The sequence below is a fragment of the Plectropomus leopardus genome, chromosome 11 (assembly GCF_008729295.1).
Source record: "Plectropomus leopardus isolate mb chromosome 11, YSFRI_Pleo_2.0, whole genome shotgun sequence".
NCBI lineage: Eukaryota > Metazoa > Chordata > Actinopteri > Perciformes > Serranidae > Plectropomus > Plectropomus leopardus.
The window spans coordinates 17,839,497-17,859,816 of record NC_056473.1 but is presented as its reverse complement, the minus strand read 5'-3'; the positions used below and the strand labels follow the sequence as shown (position 1 = coordinate 17,859,816).

The following is a 20,320-nucleotide window of genomic DNA, read 5'->3' as shown; positions in this document are numbered from 1 at the left end:
TGCTGATAGTGAGACTGGGAAACTAAAGTTCATAAAGGCAGAAAATACATTTCCAGAAATGTAAAAGAGAATAGTTTAATCAGGAAAGTGAATTGTGTATAATGTGACAATCATATAGAAAATATCCAGAATTAAAATGGGAATTTATGAATAGATGTGTGGACATTTTCTAGTGATGGAACACATATTTCTTCTGCGTTACTAATTGTTGCAATGTTTAGTCATATACATTCAAGAGAAAAATCCATGAGAAATAATCATTTAGATTTATGTTGTCAATACACAAATGTATTGATAATATATTGAATTTATTCATTTTTTTATGGGAAATAAAAAATATGAATGTAAATGGACTTGAAAGAAACCCAAAATAGAAGAATTCAAAATAGAACAAGAACATTACATCCAAACATTATACGGACAAAAAGACAGCAAAGCTGAGAAAACACTGGACATCTGTAATCTTTGTTTGAATTTTTTTGATCGATACCCCTATGTATATATGTGTATATGGAAAAACTTGTATATAGTTTGTCCTGCATGGTTTTGTTTTTGTTTTTATTATGTTTTGTTTTTAGTGTCCTATTTCCTTTTTGTCACAACTGACTGAATTTGTAAATATAAATAATCATTTTTTTTTTAAAAAACTTAGGTCAATTTGATGCGATGTCTATAAGCCAATCACAGAGTCCTACATCATCTAAAGTGGACTGCAGGTGAGCCAGCCCCCTTTTCTTTAAGTGTGGTTGACCATGTGGAAAGCAGGAAGCACAAGGCAAGTATAGATCTAATATTATTCACCTAACTAGAACAACAGCTCAAGTCTTCAAGAAACTCAAGCAAGTCCAGTTACCTAAAGTTATACGCTTAGAAAGTCCATATGCACACATGGTCTGTGTCTCCATCTAGTGCTTTATCTGTGCTAATAATGCTAATGAATGAATCTTTATGGGTCCTGATCCTCAATAGAGGACTGAACTGTCAACACAGACCAAGGGCACACATGGAGCATAGATAGACAATCTGAAGGTTACCCCTCAACATGTTTCGACTAAAACCTCTCCTCTTTGCTTTACTTCCTTTTATCAGCATCAGTCTCAACTCATGTTTACATGTTGTCTTGTCATTTTGGCTGCAGCTGCATCATTCCAAAGAAATATCAGTCCCTGCGGGATGTTAGGAAGTTGTGATCCTAAAAAAATTGTGCAAATCCAGCCAGTCCCCTTGAATTCTGCATGACCTTGAATTCTAGTCCAGTCATGACAAGAATGAGCCATTTTGGTTTCGGTGTGAGGTTTATGGTTTCAGATGTGCCTCTGCTGTGAGGCTTCAGCCCAAGTGACAATATATGACACATAGAGAGATCAGGCTTGTGCTAACCAAGCAGAAAGACCCTGGCCTTAAAAAAAAAAAAAAGAAGATGAAAAGATTAAAAGCATATGAGAATTTTTTCAGCATTCATGGTTCCACACACTTGTTTTTGCAATACAAAAAAGGTTCATTAGTAAGTGTTAAAATGTTAAAAAAAAAAAAAAAAAATGCAGCTGTATGCGGAACCTAAACTAATGGCAAGAAGAGTCACGCAGAGCGAAAACTTGGCATTTCATCTTGCTTTAATTCAGCATACAGATATAAATTATTTGTTGTCAAATTACATTACTAATACTTATTTGACCAAGTAATTGAATTCAAAACATGACTAAAAAACCCCATCAATTTACTTTAACAAAAAACATGACCAATAGCTCACAATATTCATTGTAGAAATAATGGGGTAACATTTAGCTTATACTCTTTAGATGACAAGTGTTGTGAGACATTGCTCTTATACCAACCCCCTTTACAGTGAATCTGTAAGTCAAATTACTTTTGTAGTTAAATTACAATGCAACATGTAGTTCACAGTGTTGACGGTCATACTTTGAGTGTTGTATTGAGCAAAAATGTACATGTTCTATTTCAATATTACTTTTAAAATCAGAAATGTATAAAAGGTAACAAATACGATATTAATAGGATGTCATCTTAAAATGTTTGCATACATTATCAGTATATATAATGAAAAAACATGTCTTTGACAATTATAATGTAAAATGTTGCAGCATCAAGTGGCTATATTTGAAGCTCTGATAGTGGATATGCTGTAACTACAGGTTGGACGTCTCTCCTGGGACAGATTTGGCATCCAGGTAGCTGATGAGCGTCTTCACCCAAGTGGCTGAAGGTCTGGCACACAGGTAACGACCAGCCACAGTCCTCAGCCTGAACACACACATTAACAAGACAGTCAGGTTCAGTGCATTCATGTGTGGATACTGGTGAAACATTTCTATAAGGTTGTGTACTTACAAGATGGCAGGGTTGGGGCACCGCTGGCTGGTCCTGACATAGTCAACCACTCTGTCTCTTTGCACCTCGTTCTCATTGAAACGAAAGCAGCATTTCTTGGGGCCAGGACCACGCAATCCTACCAACAAACACATATGAATGAGCAACTCATGGCAAACACACATCATGTGCCTTTTAGGTATTTGTTCCCTTTTTTATTTCCTCTGGGCTAGCATGAGGCTGAATCTGATTGTTCAGTTTTTTTTTTAATTGTGACATGGAAGAACTCTTGATGAGTATTACTCAGCAATTATATTAAGAAACTGCTTTGTCATTTTAGCATATTTTGCGTCTCTATATCTTAATAAAAACCTGTTGAACTTAACTCAACCTACTGAGCTAGCTCTATCATTCTGTTTAGATATGTTATGCTAAAAAATCCAGACATGAGGGCCCTGTGTGCTGGGATTTAGGTAGACATATTTTTCTGTGACATGTTTAGTTTTTTTTTTTTTTTGGAACAAAAACAAAAAAATGTAACAAAAAAGTCTAATAAGGGTAAAAAAATAAAACATGTTCTACCAAACAGTTGAATTACCTTTTTATGGTAAAGGTAGTGATACTAAATAGTATATTTCCAATTGTTATGAAAAACAAAAAAAAAGTTGAATATTTACTGTTGTTAATGCCAAATATTTAATGCTATTCCATTATATGTTTCATTATATGTTTTCACCATTCCTGAGATGATTTCAAAGTACTGTACTGATAAATGTGTAGAATACATTTGTGGAAATAATATGAGTGCTGGTAACATCTCTAATTTTATTGAAAAATGTATAAACAACTTTTTTCTGTCTGTTTTACCTTTACCATGAAGGGACATTTCAACCATTTGGTAGACGCTTAAAAAACTATGAAACTATGGAATCAAACAAAAACATTGAATTTTGTTTTATTATCCCTGAGGAAATATTTTTTTCCTATAGGTTTTTTCTTAGTGAGGACATTACAGGGATAAGATATGTAGCCTATCACCTGAAACATTAATCAGTGCTTCAAAATATAGATCAGACTAAATCATATCCATTGTATTAAATGCAAGATTAAAGTTTTTTCACGTACTGATTGAATTTATTATTGTCAAATTTCTTCTTACCTGCACTCAGAGTGATGACTGCCAGCATCAGCACAACCACAGACAGAGCGAGACGAGGAGCAGCCATCCTGACGTGTGTTCGCAGTGTATCAGTAGGTGAAAGTCTCAGTTGAGCTGTAACAGCCTGTTCTCTCTGCTGTGTGAATCTGTCCTCCATCTGATTCCACTTTTAAACAGCACAAGAGAAGCCCGGGGAGATCCCGAATCTGCGTGGGGACTTCATTATGACATATTAGTTTCTCTCACCTTTATCTGAAGGGATTTACCAAGGGTCAGAGTTTAATGCGGGGGCATTTTTTCAAGTGTATTTATGTCATGTCAGTTTCAGTTCTCTATACAGTGACATTCACTGATGAACCCTGCATTCAGCACGTGGAATGAAGAAGTACTTTTTTTTTTTTTTTTCAAGCGTGTTTTCCCTGTGGATTACACATTGCTTGTGACCAAAACCACTGTACTTTCTGCTCACCACCAACGCAGCTATAATGGATCTTTGAGGATGTGTGTATGAAACTAATCAAATTAATATTAAAAGAGGCAACAACCAGTCTTGATAATGTTTTTGATAAGGCCCGTCTTCATCAAAATCAAATCTGTAATCCAGTATGACATTTTTACAGAGGACACTTTGAGGAAAAGGACAGGTTCAAATAATTAAATTATTGATGACTGAATTCTATTTAGCTGCTTTAATTAGATTTTTTCATCTTGTGTATATTGGTGAATTGTTAAAGGCCATTCTCTTCCGTTCTTTAGTCTAACTGCCATGAACGCAAACACACATATATGCCCCTTGGGCAAGAAATGTGGTTGCTAAAGAGTGGAGAAAATTTAGTGGTCCAAAAAGGCCAAAAAAAGCTGCTGGTCACAGCTAAAAATAAACATTTTCATTTTACAAATTTATCTATCTTTTTTTTAAAATTTATTTTCACAGGGACAGAGCACATGAATAAACATTTCTAAAAATGTGCCAAAGACTAATTTTCAGCTGTTGTCCCTTGGTCAGGTGTTAAGACAGCCACTGAAACAGAAAGATATAAAAGCATGAAAACAATGAAAATCATTAATAAAACATGAATGTACAATAAGTGCCCCTAAAGCACATGAAGCACTCTTCTTGTGTTAGCAAAAGTCAAAACCAGTCATAGCGTGTCAATGGAGTGGTTAGAACTTAATGAATTGTTTGGTTGGTCCTTTATCCGTTTAGTAACTGATGAAGGACAGGGGTACTCGATGGAAAATGTAGTAATTTGGTGGAATTATAATGTCACTTATTTGTTGGAAAGTTGTTGATTGAGGTGATTAAGCATGATGATGCAAGGGTTAAGCTTGTATGTTTATGTATTATAGGTGTTTTCCTTTTGTTAGTTCTGTTTTGTTTTGTTGGTCTGTCTATTGTTTGGCTCTGTTTTCATCTGTCTGTCTGCTTCTTTGTTTGTTGTTGGGGTTTTTTTTTGGTAGTGGGACTCTGTTTTGTGTTGTTGGGATGTGTACTGTATATATGTTAAATAATGTAGATAAAATATTACAAAAAAAGCACATGAAGCAGACAATTCTACATGGACAGAACATAAACAATTAGCCAACATACACAGTATGTACAACAAAAATATAAAAATTAGCTGACAATAAAACAGTTATGCATAAGACATATGCACTGGCACACAAGGCAGTTATAGACAGCATGACATAAGCATCATCAGACAAGAAACAGTTTGATATTGTTTTTTTGGAAAACGACCTTGAGTTCTTGAAAGGCGCTAAATCAATCCAATGTATTATTATTTATTATTTATACTAAATGATATTTGTAAAGTAGCAGGGAAAAGATGTATAAAAGGTGTGCTTTCAAAGAGTAGACGCATCTTGCGGCAGCATTCATCATCATCAGTATACTATAACAGTGTATTGTACATCTGTGTGTCTGACTCATATCACTGTAATTTCTGCATAATTTAGTCATAGCAACCCCCTTACCATGTGAGCCACTCATATGTGAAAACACGTTGCAGCAGGATGAGGAACTAGATGTAGTGAAATGATTAGGACTGAATATTTTAGTTACCCTCAGTAAGAAGTCGTAGTCATTAGGTGTCACCTTGAGATTAACTGAAGTTTCTTTGTGGCCTTTTTTTCATCTCTCTGTGGTCATTTTACATCTGTAGTTGCACTTTTTGTAGTTTTGTAACTGACCGAACACGTTTTGATAAAAACTGTTTAAGTTTTTTATCTTTTGTTTTTATTTTCCATGAATCAGCTAAATTATTGGCTTGGTCATGAAAACAAGAATCAATAAAAATGTAGCACAGATATCTCACACAGTAACAAGATTTTTCTGAAGCAGTGTCTTCTACCAATTTGAGGTTACCATGGATGATACAGTTTTTTTTCAGCGTCTGATCACTTCACCACTTCTGTGGTGTATTTTCTCAGCTCGCTTTCACTGAGACCCTGCTGCTTGGTCTCTTTCAAGGCTTTATAGAGGTCCTTTCTGAAAATGACTGTGAGAGACTTCTTTAAATTTTAAACTCAAACAGCCTGTTCTGCTTTTTGCAATTGAACCCAATAATATATGGATTTTTAAATGTTTTTGTTTTAAACCATTCTCCTCTGTTTGCAGAAGCTTACTGTCCTGGTCATAAGAATATGTTTCCTGAACTTTCTCTGAGTTTTAAAAGTAATGCAGAGGTGACTGTGGAAGTAGAAGAGCTCCTTCATGTGGACAGTGTTGGCTGTGTTGTGCTTTTGTAGGGCTTGCAACCTGTTCAAGCTGATGAATACTGAAAAGCATAGGACCATGGAGGATGATATAAAATTGTATGTCCAACCTCATCAAACTGACTTATTTTGATTGGAGCAATATTTTCCGGAGCAGCCCCCCGTTTATTTCGGTCTCATGCTTTGCTAGTTTAGAAACAAGGGGGCACATGTGCACTGACTACAACCCGATTGCCAGAAAAGATGTTCACATTGTAGTGGATACGATGACTCATTTATCAGTGCTGTGTTGAATGTGCAGCTGGCAGCAGACTCATATCAGTGGTTTGCAGAAATGTACAATGCAACAATTTCCTCTGGAAACCTGGTTTCTGATTTCAGTAGCTCAATACATGTTTACTTTCCTTCAGACAGTTTCATTTTAATCACATTAATCTAAAAAATGGAGACACATCAACAAACAAGTAAAAAGACGAGTGTGGCACCACCACAAAGGTGAGGGGAGAGGCATGTGATTGTTTTCTTAGAGGGTGCGAAAGGAAAATAACCTTTGACAAACTGTTAAAGTGTTTCAGCTCTCTCTCTCTCAGCTCTGTCTTGTTGCCACCCAGCTCACTCTGCTCAGGTGTGCTGCTGAACACATATCCAGGGGGCCTGACCTGTGACAACAAAGGGAAGGTAATTGTTTTGGGAAGGGATTTAGATTTTTGCTGGCAGAGGAAGAAACAGGGGAAAGAGATGGAATCTGGACAGCCAGCAGAGGAGAAAGCTTTCTGATGTCTCTCTCTTTTGTGGTGCTTCCTCAACCAGCTGAAGACTGACCGAGAATCAGGGAGTGTGTGGAGGACCGTAACTGCTGGACATGTGAGTTAAGACTGGACTGTTTCTTTTCCTGACTTCCTTGGGCAGTTTGATTCTTTTTTTCCCCTTCTGAATGAATGAATTGCTTTTTCGATTTGATATTTTTGCATTTCGAAAGGGTGGCCTCCCCCACCACATTTGGTTTCCATTTAGTGTTCTCTTTTGCTTTTTACAGTGGCGAGTTGAGGGAAGCACCATCATTTTTACTTACCTGCCTTTAAGTAGGTTAAAGTTTCACAGTAACTTTTGAATTCGAAGTATAGCTAGGCTTTAAATGCTGATTGTTATAGCTTGCTGATGTTAACATAGATGTAAACAAATGAATTACAAAAATATTTATGAAATTCATCTTTTAAAAATATTTAATGAGAAAGAAAATGTATTCATTAAGTGTGTTAGATGTTTAGGACACACAAAATAATCTCAAATCAAAATCTACCGACTAGCTTTTTCACAACTTTCAACCACATTAAAAACCATTAGACGTGTTTGAAAGTTAGTAAGTTGACCTAGTAGCCTATGCATAATGTATTCTAGTTAGAAACACTGACTGAAAACATAATTGCACCAGACACCTTTTGATTAGAGTCCCAGCCACACAGCTGATGATTCAAGACTTCACCTGTTGTGTTATGTGTCATATGTGCTATAACTTGGTTTAGTAATGTTTTACCTGTCTTTGCTTCGAATAACCTTGATCTCCACTAGCTCTATGGTATTGTGGTCCATGGATTTAAGAACCTGTACAGAGTACCCTGTGCCAAAAACCTAGCAGCAGTAGACCACGTGGTGATTGAGGATCTGTGGATTTGTTTTTGAAAGTTACATTATACACAAGTAAAATAAATCAACCTACAAAAAAATCAAGTGACAAGACGGGAAGATGCTTCAAATCATTGCTAGCAATTATATCATCATAATATAAGAGTTACATTGATATTATATAATCAATTTTTTTTTAATAAAATATGGCTCAAATGTCTAAGCATAAGATGGAGTATGATAGCATAATTGAGCATGTTGTTGATTTCTGGCCTGCAATATCGGCTCTCATTAGTCTTGTTTCCAGATGCAGCGAACACCTTGTACACGACTTGCCCAGCACAAAAGGCAGACAAGGTTAGTGAGAGAAGTTTGTTTTGAAGGCTTTCCTCCAGAAAGGGACTTTTTAGTATCTGTTTGTCACATCCTTTGGATTTTCCTGGGAAATTCAGCTCGAGCCCTTTACATAGAAATCAGTCCATATGCTATTAGAGGTAAACAAGAAATTCAGCTAAGGTATCAGTTTTTAAGTTATGATCAACACCTATAAAAAGCAACAGTACCTTTAAACAAATCAAACCACAAATTAAATAAAGTACTTAAAGTAAATTATAGCCTGTTTAATTGTTCTTATTATACTCCATACAGATGCAACTCCTTCTCTGATGTAGTTCAACCGAAGATGACTACGTTTTCCTCTGCTGACTTTTAAGGGACTTCAGTCTGTCTGACCTAAATTAGACAGAAAGAGGCAGAATTCTTCAATTTCTGGCAGGACAGTAACTTCTGCAGCTGCGGACAACGACGCACTTCTCACATATTTTCTCTCTTGACATCGTCAAACTCCACTCTTGATGGTCTATGATAAATGGTATCTTGCACTTCTTGAATTTCCACATTTTCAAAACGTTTCCTCATTAAACATACACTGTCATGAGGCCAAACAAATGTCAAACAACAACAAAAAACAAAAACAAAAAAAACCCAGCTCTTTGTTCACTGACATGCAAAAACAAGTTTGGCAGCTTTCCATTTGAGTAAATCTTTATTGAAAGTCAGACAGACGTCGAACAGAGAGTCTTTAGGGCTGATACTGGCTGGCTGAATGAAGACTGGATACAGAATGGAAAGTAAAGGTGGTCTAAATACAGTATATAGCATATGTGCAATAATGAAAAGTATACATATGTATACACAGTGATTGAGAGGATTACTCCAGCTTTCTTTTGTGCAGGACACACCTACAGTACATAAAGTGCATGACGAACACATGACCAGCATTACAGCAACACTAGTGTGGGAGAGTAGTCAGACAGCTGCTGGGGAGTGACGGATGATCAGCAAACATGTCTTTAAAACTACAAGGTAATATTTTAGTGACTGGGACCAACAGAGGCATTGGTTTGGAGCTGGTCAGACAACTGGCAGAAAGGACAGGAGAGCAGGCGCACATTTATGCCTGCTGCAGAGCACCTGAGGGAACTGGGGCTGGGGTAAGACAGTTACACTCAAACACACACACAGTGCTAACAGAGCAGCTTTGAAACTGATTTATGGCGTCTCCATAAGATATGGACTTTGTCCATGAGTCAGACTTTTATATAGCCTACACCCTAACACCTAATGACCATAATCTATCTGTATAGGGTTTGACAGAATTCTGATCAGTAAGGGTGACTAAAAAAAACATGTTCAAGTTCTTAGAGATCAATTTTTTTTTCACTTTAATATTGTAAAAATCTTCTAAAACACCCAAAATAGTATCACTTTAAATCCTACTCAGTGTATATCGCATGGTGCAGTTCTGTTTGGCAGTAAGATGACAAGCAGTAGGATGAACTATTAAGACTGTTGCCAGGATTTCCTCAGGGAGAGTGCCATCAAAATCTGTGGGATGCATTTTACAGTTTGTTTAAATTTTTTTAATAAAAAATAAGTATTGCATTTTGTACATGTAACCTTGGTTAGAAGTAGTTCATTGTTTTTTCCAGTGAAGGTGTACATTTTGAGAAGCATTGTATTTTGAGTTTGCATCTGCCACCCAATATGATAAGAGTAGGCCTAATATGTTGCAGGAGAGACTTGATGTTCTCTGTGATCAAGTAGAAAACGTACATATACATAGCGAATATCGGCAAAAATCCAATATTATTCATTCCTAGTGAAAGCTAATTTTATGGCTGCACCTTCTGTCAAAGTTAAATTATATCTATATGTTTAATGCTTTACTGTATATTTTTCCCTAAAAAGCAGTGAACAAAGACAATTTCCCCAAGTTCAAATGTAGCACTCACACAATCTGCTATTTGGCAAATCGGGGTGTAGTCTGTTTTATAGAGATCATTGAGAGGATTTTATTGAAGAAATAACAATCCAAACTGTATGCTTGCACAATACATCTGTTAAGGGTGGGGCTAAATCAGAATCCCAAACTTGTCCCTGTTGAGTGAGTTAAGGGACTAAATCTGTAGGTGTATTCAAGCATATTGAAACGATTCAGACTAGAATTGACTAGAATTTATCAGAAAACACAAACTATATGGAATGGATCTATTCATATCTTATCTATCTATCTATCTTTTTATCTATCTATCTAGAATGGATATATTCATACATATGATGGATATATTCAGATGAGATTCAGACTTTACTGTCCTCTAAGAAGGAAATTTGTTTTCACAGTCTGTACAGATAACACTCAGAATAGTTAAACTCACAGGATGTACAAAGACAAGAACATAGCAAACATAGCACATGATTGTCACAATATGTCCAGGCTATTTAAAATGATTGTGTCTGTGGGCACAAAACTCTACCAAGAGTCAATGAGGGCTGGCAGGTCAGGGGTGGGTAGATCAGTTATTTTAGGGGAGATGCTGGTGATTCTAGGAGCTTGTTTTTATTGGTAAAAGTGAGCATGGTGAAATAGTAGGTGGTACAGGAGGATGGATCCAATGATGCTGCGATACAGAGTGCTCTGCCCACTCTGACCACCTGGGGTCTCTCATTGAGGAAGCTGTGGATCCAACAGATAAGGAGTGGTGGAACGTGGAGATGGTGGAGTTAAGTGATTATCGGATGTCTCTGGGTGGTGTTGAAGAGGACCCTTGCATAGTGGCCAGGGGAGTCCAGATGTTGGAGGAGGGTGTGAAGGAGGCACGCCACTGCATCCTCTGCCCCACTTATGGACTTGTAAGCAAGCTGGTAAGGGTCCAGCTGTGGGCTGACAGCTGGGAGGATGGGGTTCAGTACCAGTTTTTTGAGACATTTAGCTGTGATGGAGGTAAGAACCATTGGTCTGTAGTGAGTCAGTTCAGAGGGGTGGGGTTGCTTTGGGACACGGGTGATGGTCGATGCTTTCTAGAAGATGGGGGCATTTGCAGTCTGGAGAAAATCACTTAAGATGGTATGAAGAACAGGGGAGAGCTCCAGGGCACAGCTTTTGAGCAACCTTCCTTTGATCCCATCTGGGCCGGGTGCTTGCTGGCTTTGCTCCTTATGCGCTACTGGTAAACATACCTTTCTGTGAAAGGGACAGAGTGTAGCTGTTAGGCTGTGGGTAAGCTAAAAGTCAGTATTGAGGGTTTTTAATTTTTTTTATTTCAAATACTTGCAGCACTTAAAGGACCTGCCCATTGAAATATTGCTACAAAATGCCATTATTGGTCAAAACCTCCACAGCTTACCTATAAAGGATATCCAATCCAACAACTCCAAAGCTATACAAAGCTACACACATGCTGTATGATGTATATAAAATGTATCTCATGGTATGCATTATGTATATCCTTATTGCTTGAATCTCAGTATTGTCGCTTGCATTAGATTTGTATATTGTAAAAAAAAAAAGAAAAAGAAAGTATAATCTGATATCTGTTCTATTTTTATTATTATGGACTAAATCATCATAAATGTTGTGTTTGGACTAACTTACTTTCTGTCTGTCTCTCTCTATCCATTCTATGTCCTCTATCTGTCTTTCATTCTGTATGTCTCCCTCCTTCAGGCCCTGAGAGACCTCATCACTCAATACCCTGGAAAGATCACTATAATCAAACTTGGTAAAAACAACAAATCCTCATATACATGTCTCTGTAGATATTTTTATATACACTAACAGAATTAAACTATTACAAAGATGAGGGTTGTGCTTTTTAGATTAAGGTTGTTAGTGACCTCTAACAATTTGTGTGTACGGATAACTGACTGAATGATAACTTACTCCATGTAATTTAGTGTAACTTAAGCTGCCGTGACCATAGGGGAAAAATCCTGTGAATTTCTGTTTTCACAGACTGCTTACTGTCATGGTTTAAAGACTTATGCATTGACAACTTTTTAACATCTGGCTGCAGTGTGTCTGAATCAAGGGGCCTTCATGCAGGGCCTTCATGCAGCATCATTGTCTAAAAATTCTGTTATATTTTCTCTTAATCTTTGGTAAGAAAAAATATAAGAGAGGTCAGTTCTTTGATTCTTGCATGAGGCCTAGTGTGTTAGTTTCCCTCTCATTACTTTCTGACACCAGTTCCTTGATCTCAGCTTCAAACCCACTGGCTTCTATTTCAGACATCTTTAAAAACAGCTGTTATCAGGAGCTATTTTCAGCAGCGGACTTATTTGCATTTGGTGCTCTGCTGAGTATACGCATGGGATTCAGTCAAAATGATCTAATCAAGGAACATGTCGTCTGGTGTATCAGTGTGGTTTACTGGTGTGTTTTTCACAACAAGATGTATGTCATGATAATACATTCATTGCTGGTTTGGCTCTGCACATGGGATTTGCTTGCTATATAAAAATATAAAAGAATAATACCAACCTTTATTAGAGCAAGGGAGATTAATTTTTGGTCAGTATTATTGAACAGTTTTAGTAACAAGTTGGAGACAAATGCCAAATATCAGCTAAGTTATTGTTATTGGCCTTCCTTGGGCACTGGCTTTAAAAATCCACTATCAGTTTGGCACTACAATAAACATTTTTCTTCATTATGCATATATACTATACTTCGTTTTTGTGAATCTGGGCTCTAGTGCAAGCTCAGGGGACAAACACACAAGGTGCCGCAAAGTTATTTCTGTAACTGTTCTGACCAGACAAACAAGTGCAACCCTGCAGTAGTATGGAGGTCAGGTGATTGCTAAATGCCATCTGCCATCAACACTGATGTACAAAGTTCATGTCCTCTTTGAGACCAGTGGCCACTCAGCACTTCTTCCTCTTTTCAGTTTTCATGCTTGTATATTTTTACCGTTTTATTTCCTCTGGGTGCTCTGACACACCGCAGGCCCATATATTAGTAGCCAGGTTTGCTTTATAAGCCTTTTTTGCCACCTACAAGGACAGAAATAAGTGCAGAAATATAGAGGAAGTGAAACTGTACAAGAGTAAAAGAAGTCACGATTACAAGACAAGAACTGCTAGATATACAAATGTTGTGGCCATTAATCAATTTGATAAATCGCAGAATATAGTTTGACGTCGGCACGTTACCAGCTGCCTTTCTGTCAGCTCCGCTAAATTTGTGCTTAATTTGAACTAAATTTGTGCTAAATTTGTCTTGTGTTTTTTTTGCACATCTTGTTGTTTTTTTGTGGTTATCTTAGGACAGTGGTTACAGGTAGCTTTAGCTCGGAGGACATAATTTCCAAAAAAAAAAAAAAAACATTTGAAATGTGGACTTTTCTGACCACAGCACACTTTTCCACTTTGTGTCAGTCCATCTCAGATGAGTTTGGGCTCAGAGAAGGCATTGTTGTTTCTGGATTTTGTTGATTCTAAATCTAATCTTGCATTTGTCGATGCAGCTATGAAATGCATTGACAAATCGACATTGTTAGTGAAAAACTGTGTTCACTGACAAAGTGTTCCTGGGCTTGTGTTGTAATACAATCAATTTAACGACCAGTTTTGCCACCTAATGCATCAAAAGTCAGAGCCATTTAATGTTGGTTTCCAGCTATGCTCCTCACATGCATTCAGACCGTCTGAATCTGTTATTATAGATTGTAAATGGTGAAATCTATGAATTCATGGCAATTGTCTATTGAGAAAGGTTGGTGTTAAATTTCTTGTTTTTGTATTGTATTCAACTGAATACAGGTAGCAAAGTTGGCAAATCATTGCAATCTGTTTTTATTTATGTTTTACACAGGGTCCCAACTTTTTTGGAGTTGGGGTTGTACATTTATGTGTGTCTATCTGCAGACATGTCAGATGAGGACAGTATCTCAGCTGCTGTCCAGGCTGTGGGTGAGCGGATCGGGGCTGGTGGGTTGAACCTCCTCATCAATAATGCTGCTATTAGCAAACCGGCCTTACCAGCACCATTATCTGCCACTGAGAAAAAAGACATGATGGAAGTGTATGAAACTAATGTGGTTGGACCATTTCTTATTGCAAAGGTTGGATTGTCTTTCTCTTTTCTTTGTGCATATACACACAAGAGAGCAGCATGTATGTAGAAAAAACACATTTCAGCATGTTATAGTGATGAAAAGCGAAAACTGCGGCATTTCTGCAACATCTGACAACAAGACTGACTGTTAAATGAGGAAAGCATCTACACACATCTGGTGTTCGCAGTCCTCGTGTATCAACAATGCTGCAGAGCTGTCGCTGATATAGTAACAGTGGATAAGTCAAAGAAAAACACAGACAGGAACAGATGGTGGTCAGTTCACATTCAAGCCTGTACCTCAAAATATTAAATAAGTAAATGTGTACATCATAACAATGTTGATGGTATGACTGTTATTCAAGTATTTGTATCAGTTATGAAATGAATTTGTCATAAAAACACAGCACATCCCTTCTTTGTCTTCAGATGTTCCTTCCACTCCTCCAGACAGCAGCAGAGATGGACTCACCTGAAAAAGATGAGGGTAATGAAGTGGAAACAGCTTAATCACTGTGACACTTAAACTCAAACACACATCAATGTTCAAAAATGATCAATTACTGATTGTGCATGTTGCAAACGATAAGTGTTATATTAGAATTATTATTTTTTATCATTCCTATATTATGATGTAAGTCTGTTTTTCTCTGTCTTAGGTGATAAAATGTCCTGCAGGAGGTCGGCCATCATCAACATCTCCACAAACGTCTCATCCATGGAGAAATTACCAGAAACCTTTCCTATAGCACAGATGTACCCGTACAGGGCCAGCAAGGTACCACCAACTTACACAAAATCTAAATTTGATTCTCAAAACAGGACTTTTTAATATGATATCACTTTATCCCAATTTGTATTTTTATGTTGCGTATATATGTGTATTTTTAGGTTGTCTGTCTGTCCGTCCAGAATGCTTTAACCCTTTAAAACCTGAGCAAAATGGCTTTATTTCTTTCAAACACATTTTAAAAAGGCAATCAGCAACTAACCAAAAAATGACCAAAATATCAGGAAATTAATAAAAAGTTACAAGATAATTTAACTGAAATTATCCCCAAAAGAACAAATACAGGAAATGAACCGCTGAAGTGCTGAATTAAAATACTAGTATAAGACCAAAAACAACAACAGTAACAACAGTATTAACAACTATTATTATTGTTATTTCCTGTAACCCAATTTCAAATATATAGTTAAAATAATTCTAAATTTAGTTTCTTTATATTTTTCTTTTGCTAGCGAAAATCTGCTCATGTTTCAAAGGTTTAAATGCTTGGTGTCTGAAAGCAGCACCGGAAAACTGGGGAAAGGTTAATTTCAAAACCGTGTGCACCATTTTGCTACAGTCTCCAGGTTGAACAAGGTGTTTCCTCAAAGCAGTGTGGAACAGTGTGCAGTATGTTTTCTTCCATTTGGAGGGTGTCTCAGAGGTGAAGCAACAACAACATAAATCAAATTCTGATTAATATTTCTTTATTGTGCATGGATTATTGTACATGCATAACACAACGGGGTGTTCAACCAACATATCCGTATCTGTTCAGATAAATGTTGTACTACATTTGTCGGAGCTGAATGCAGCACCGGTGATGGAAAGAGGTTACCACAGGATGTAGTGGCTGGATCTGAAATGACCAATGACCAGTGCAGATGGGGAAATCTAGGGCATGTGAAGGATGAGAAGTTTGGCTTTGTGACAAATCAACAACTGTGTCTTTTAGGGTGCAAATTTTTGCATATCATGGGCAGGTTTTCCTTTTTTTGTTTGTTTTGACAGAATAAATAATGATAAGAAAAAAAGGCTTTTTTTTAACATAGCACAATATCAGAACTTAAAGATAGATAAAACATGTAAAAGATTTTTTACATAACATTTTGGGTTGATTTTTAAAAACCAAATAAACAATTGCATATCACTATTGCAGGATTACAAGGTCAGTGTGATGCTGTTATTTGGGTGAAACATGCATAAACACAGAAACAAGAACAACAACAGTAATGCTTTGGCGTTTAGAGAAATCGCTCTGTGGCACCATTTTACAGCATCCAACCCATAATGTTGTGAGGCCAAAGACTTCATATGCAGAGAGCAGTTTATATGTCAGTCAGTGATGTCTCTGTGCGTGGTCCATCCTCACAGGTTTGTTTTCTTGTTACATGCTGTGCTTTGCTGATATCTCCCTGACTCCCCTGTTAGGATGAGAGAGCTTTTTTACGACATTGTAGAACAGGGTAGGTCTGGTGCCCTTACGTAACCTCAACCTTGACAGAGGTTTGCTGAGCCAGATTAGGTGAATATGCTAGTGAGTGTTCAGAGCCTTTGAATTTGTAGCTGTTATGAGGAGTGTCTGGCTATTTGTTAATTGTGACTATAGTGTTGGGATAGATCTGCTGATGATCCTTTTGCAGTCAGGAGTCTTCTGGGTCCATTAGTGCTCTCCATCTGTAAACTGTCTGGAGCCTTACTTCCACACTCACAGCTTTAATTAGTATGCTGGTAGCATTCAGCTGTGTGTTTTTCTGACATTACCTTGTAGGAGGAGAAAGGAGGAGAAGCACAGGTAGAGTTGATAGCATTAATATTGGCTTAATTTCCTGAAGTGTCACAGTAAGCCATGCACACATCTACCAGCCAGGGCCCTGAAATGACGTACCTTAATGGAAAGCAGCATTATACCTGTTACTGGGTACACTTGTGTTTTGCAGGTCTGTTCTAAAATCCCCATATAATTCAACTTGTTCTGATTCCAAAGTTTTAAAATGCTTTCTGCAGCTTTGACAGTGGCACCTTTCGTGTCCACATGATATGGCCAGACCAAACTGGTCATATTGTAATAACATGCCACTGGACAGCCAGATGGCTGGACAGCACCTGATAAACTGAGGGTGACGTCACTTGAGAATATAGATGGACGGAACCTGTTGCGTGTGCATGATATACACTACAGAACAGCATCAGGTTGAACACTGCCGGTTGTGAAGTAATGGAAGGAGTGCAAGAGCAGGTGAGAGAGGCAGTGGATGGGTCTAGCAAACCCTGGACTTTCATTCAGAAGTTTGATGTTCTTTTCCCCTTTGAATGTTTAAATTTTTCTCTTTTTAGCACTAAATACTATTACACTGAATACATTTTTTAAAATAAAAAATGAATATGAAAAGAGATGAATTTGGCGTTAAGTCATGAAAACAATATCATCTGCTTCAATTCAAATTTGTGTGAATGGTTTCAGAAACATGTGTCCTTGTGTAAATTGTCATTTTTATATTGCTGAATCTTTATACAACAAAGCTTCTCTCTTCTGCCGTTAATCTCCAGGCAGCATTGAACATGCTGACTCGCTGTGAAGCTGAGGACTTCAAGAATTACAACATACTGGTGACGGCAATCCACCCTGGCTGGGTTCGCACTGAGATGGGAGGAGACAAGGTGAGGTGATGGGGAGATTAGATTTGTGGAGACCCTTAAATACATTAAGATCATTTCAACTGGTTTGTGTGAACTAAGGGGTAAGTACCTGGAAACTTGAGATCAGCACTAGGGACCTCAGGGGGATGGCCTCAGGGCTGGACAGGGACAGAACATGAGACCCCAGGTGGATGAACTGGGCGCAGGAATCACACAGAGCAGGGAACCTCAGACAGATGCTCTGGAGGTGGAGCAGATGGGAAGAACCACTCTAGAGAGAGAGACCAGGGTGCTGAGGCAGCTCTGGAGAACCCCCAGGAGGATGACCAGATGGGTGGAACACATCTGGGGGATGACCAGATAGATGATGATGTGGACGGGACCCAAACTCTGAGACAGGACTCTTGCAGACAGGAACCCACTGGAACTTTGAGACGGGATCTTACAAGATGATGAAGTGGATGATGGGACCCCCATGGAGAATACCACAGAGGCACTAACCCACTAGAACATGAAGACAGGACTCCAGGACCCCGTAGAAAGCTAAGTGGGAAGCTGGCAACAGTACAGCTGAGCTGGAGGCTGGCATCAGGACAGCAAGGCAGAAGTCCGGTGTAACCAAGGGACCAGGAGACCGCTGCAGCAGGAACACGAGTTTTTGATTGCTGCAGCTCAGCATGGAAAGGTTTCAGCTGTGCCACTGACTTGGGACCAGGAACTCACCAATGTACCGATCTGTTCCACTTCAAATGAGCCTCTGAGATATCGTTGTCCTAATGATGCCACATACAGCTAGCAAATCATCTGTGCTGAACAGGTCCAGTGAGCTCCTCTAGAGTTTAAGCTTTGTCATGGTTCACCTCTAGGGCATGGATTATAAATTATGTCTTTTTCAATCAGCAAAAGTTCTAAGACTCAGACAGCTGTTAATATTTTTTTTTATTGATTTGTACTTGTGTGGACTATTAGCCATTTTAATATCAGCGCTTATCTCCCCACTTGCAACTGTTCCACTGACACATTTCCCCTCGACATATTACTAATAATGCACATTTTGCAAGGGGATTGTTGTTGCATCCTGGGTTTAGCATCGCCCAAAGCAATTGTGATTGATCTAAAGAAATACAAAGAAACAAAATAATTTTTTCCCCCTGTGGTGGAATGATGCTACAGTGCTCTGGAGATAGGTCTGACAATGGGTGACTAACATGACTAATCATTAATATTAATTGTTCATACCGTGTTTTAAGCATAATTGTTTTTTTTTAACTACAGTTACATAACATCATTAATGCAATAACTTTTAGATCTCTGGTAGCCAAAAAAATTAACCTACAATCCTATAATATACAGTATATACAGTATATAGCTATAGTTATAGCTGTTTTCAATGGATTTTTACACTTTCGTGTGTTTGTGTTGTCACTTTCTTGTGTTTGTTTTTACTGTCACTACAGGCTCCTATGACCACCCAAGAAAGTGCACATGGCCTGCTCAATGTGATGTCATCACTCAGCAGCAAAGATTCTGGGATGCTTCTGGACTGGCAGGGTACCAGGATCCCCTGGTAGCCTTGTCACCCACACCAGGTCTACCACACCTGTCATTATTGCATATTAATAACAAAGGCAGTATGATACTGCCAGTTATAGCTTTTTGTAATTGCAAACATCCTTTTATCTAATCTGTGGACACATTTTCAAAACTTTAAATACAATGAGCATAACGGCCATCTGTTGTTAACCATTAACGCTGTTAATGATTGACATGCTGATTAAAATGCTTAATTTCTCATTACACACAGGTTCATTTAATATGAAAATATGGATCTGTCCTTTCTTATTTTGCAAGTGCCGGCACATAACGTGCCAGAAATAAAAAAACAGATGTACCAAAATGTAGTATAAAGCTTCTACCTTTGCAACAGAAGAAGTCTAAAGGCTATATTGAATCAGTGGATAAGCATTTACACATGAACAGATGATTAAAAAATTAAAAGAGAGCTTTTTGGTTTGATTTTGTTCAATCTGGATATGTGGACAATGTAAAGCCGTCACACATCAAATTTCAGTATGTGACTAAAACTTCAGAAAAGAGTGATAGCATAATATGTCATTAAAAAAAATCTTGAAAACCTTTATGGTAAAGCATAACATGTTGTGAAAAAAAAGATTAAGTATATAAAGTCCAACATCTGACAAAAAAGTCATAGTGTACTATATTGTCTAAAATATGAAAAAAGAATCATAGTATATTATGTCACCAAAATATAACAGTAGCACATCTTCCAAAATGACAAAAAAAGCCATAGTATATTGTCAAAATTGTTTTAAAAACCCATAATGGTATAATATGACAAAACAATGACAATATAAGCCGTACTATAGTATGTCGTCTAACATCTGACAAAACAGTCATACAATAGTATGTTGTCCATAATTTGGGAAAAAAAATTATATTATAGTATGTTGTCGAAAACATGACAAAAAAAGTAATACTATTGTATGTTGTTGAAGATGTGATAAAAATTGAGACTATAGTATGTTGTCCAAAATCTGACAAAAAAAGTCATACTATGGTATGTCGTCCAAAATCTGACAAAAAAAAATCCACTAAAGTATGTAGTCGAAAATTGGACAAAAAATTAATAATATAGTATGTTGTAGAAAATATGCTGAAAAAG

General features: G+C 37.5%; 2 protein-coding genes across 3 annotated transcripts; one reads left to right on the top strand and one right to left on the bottom strand.

Annotated features, from left to right (window-relative positions):
• Nucleotides 1-1,595: 1,595 nt before the first annotated feature.
• Nucleotides 1,596-4,020, bottom strand: LOC121950474 (C-C motif chemokine 4-like). The gene is made up of 3 exons (XM_042496491.1): nucleotides 3,488-4,020; nucleotides 2,350-2,467; nucleotides 1,596-2,262 (listed from the first exon to the last, which is right to left on the bottom strand). Exons 1-3 carry the CDS (start codon nucleotides 3,642-3,644, stop codon nucleotides 2,148-2,150), a joined length of 390 nt encoding a protein of 129 aa, XP_042352425.1. The 5' UTR covers nucleotides 3,645-4,020; the 3' UTR covers nucleotides 1,596-2,147.
• A 4,142-nt stretch (nucleotides 4,021-8,162) lies between these two features.
• Nucleotides 8,163-19,639, top strand: zgc:158868 (uncharacterized protein LOC791147 homolog). 2 transcript variants are annotated; one of them, XM_042496642.1, is made up of 8 exons: nucleotides 8,163-8,185; nucleotides 8,477-8,699; nucleotides 11,835-11,889; nucleotides 14,039-14,235; nucleotides 14,658-14,715; nucleotides 14,888-15,006; nucleotides 17,548-17,658; nucleotides 19,095-19,639. In XM_042496642.1, exons 2-8 carry the CDS (start codon nucleotides 8,697-8,699, stop codon nucleotides 19,206-19,208), a joined length of 657 nt encoding a protein of 218 aa, XP_042352576.1. In that variant the 5' UTR covers nucleotides 8,163-8,185; nucleotides 8,477-8,696; the 3' UTR covers nucleotides 19,209-19,639. The 2 variants fall into 2 exon arrangements, with proteins under 2 accessions (XP_042352576.1, XP_042352575.1); XM_042496641.1 differs by having other exon boundaries at nucleotides 8,477-9,321.
• Nucleotides 19,640-20,320: the final 681 nt, after the last annotated feature.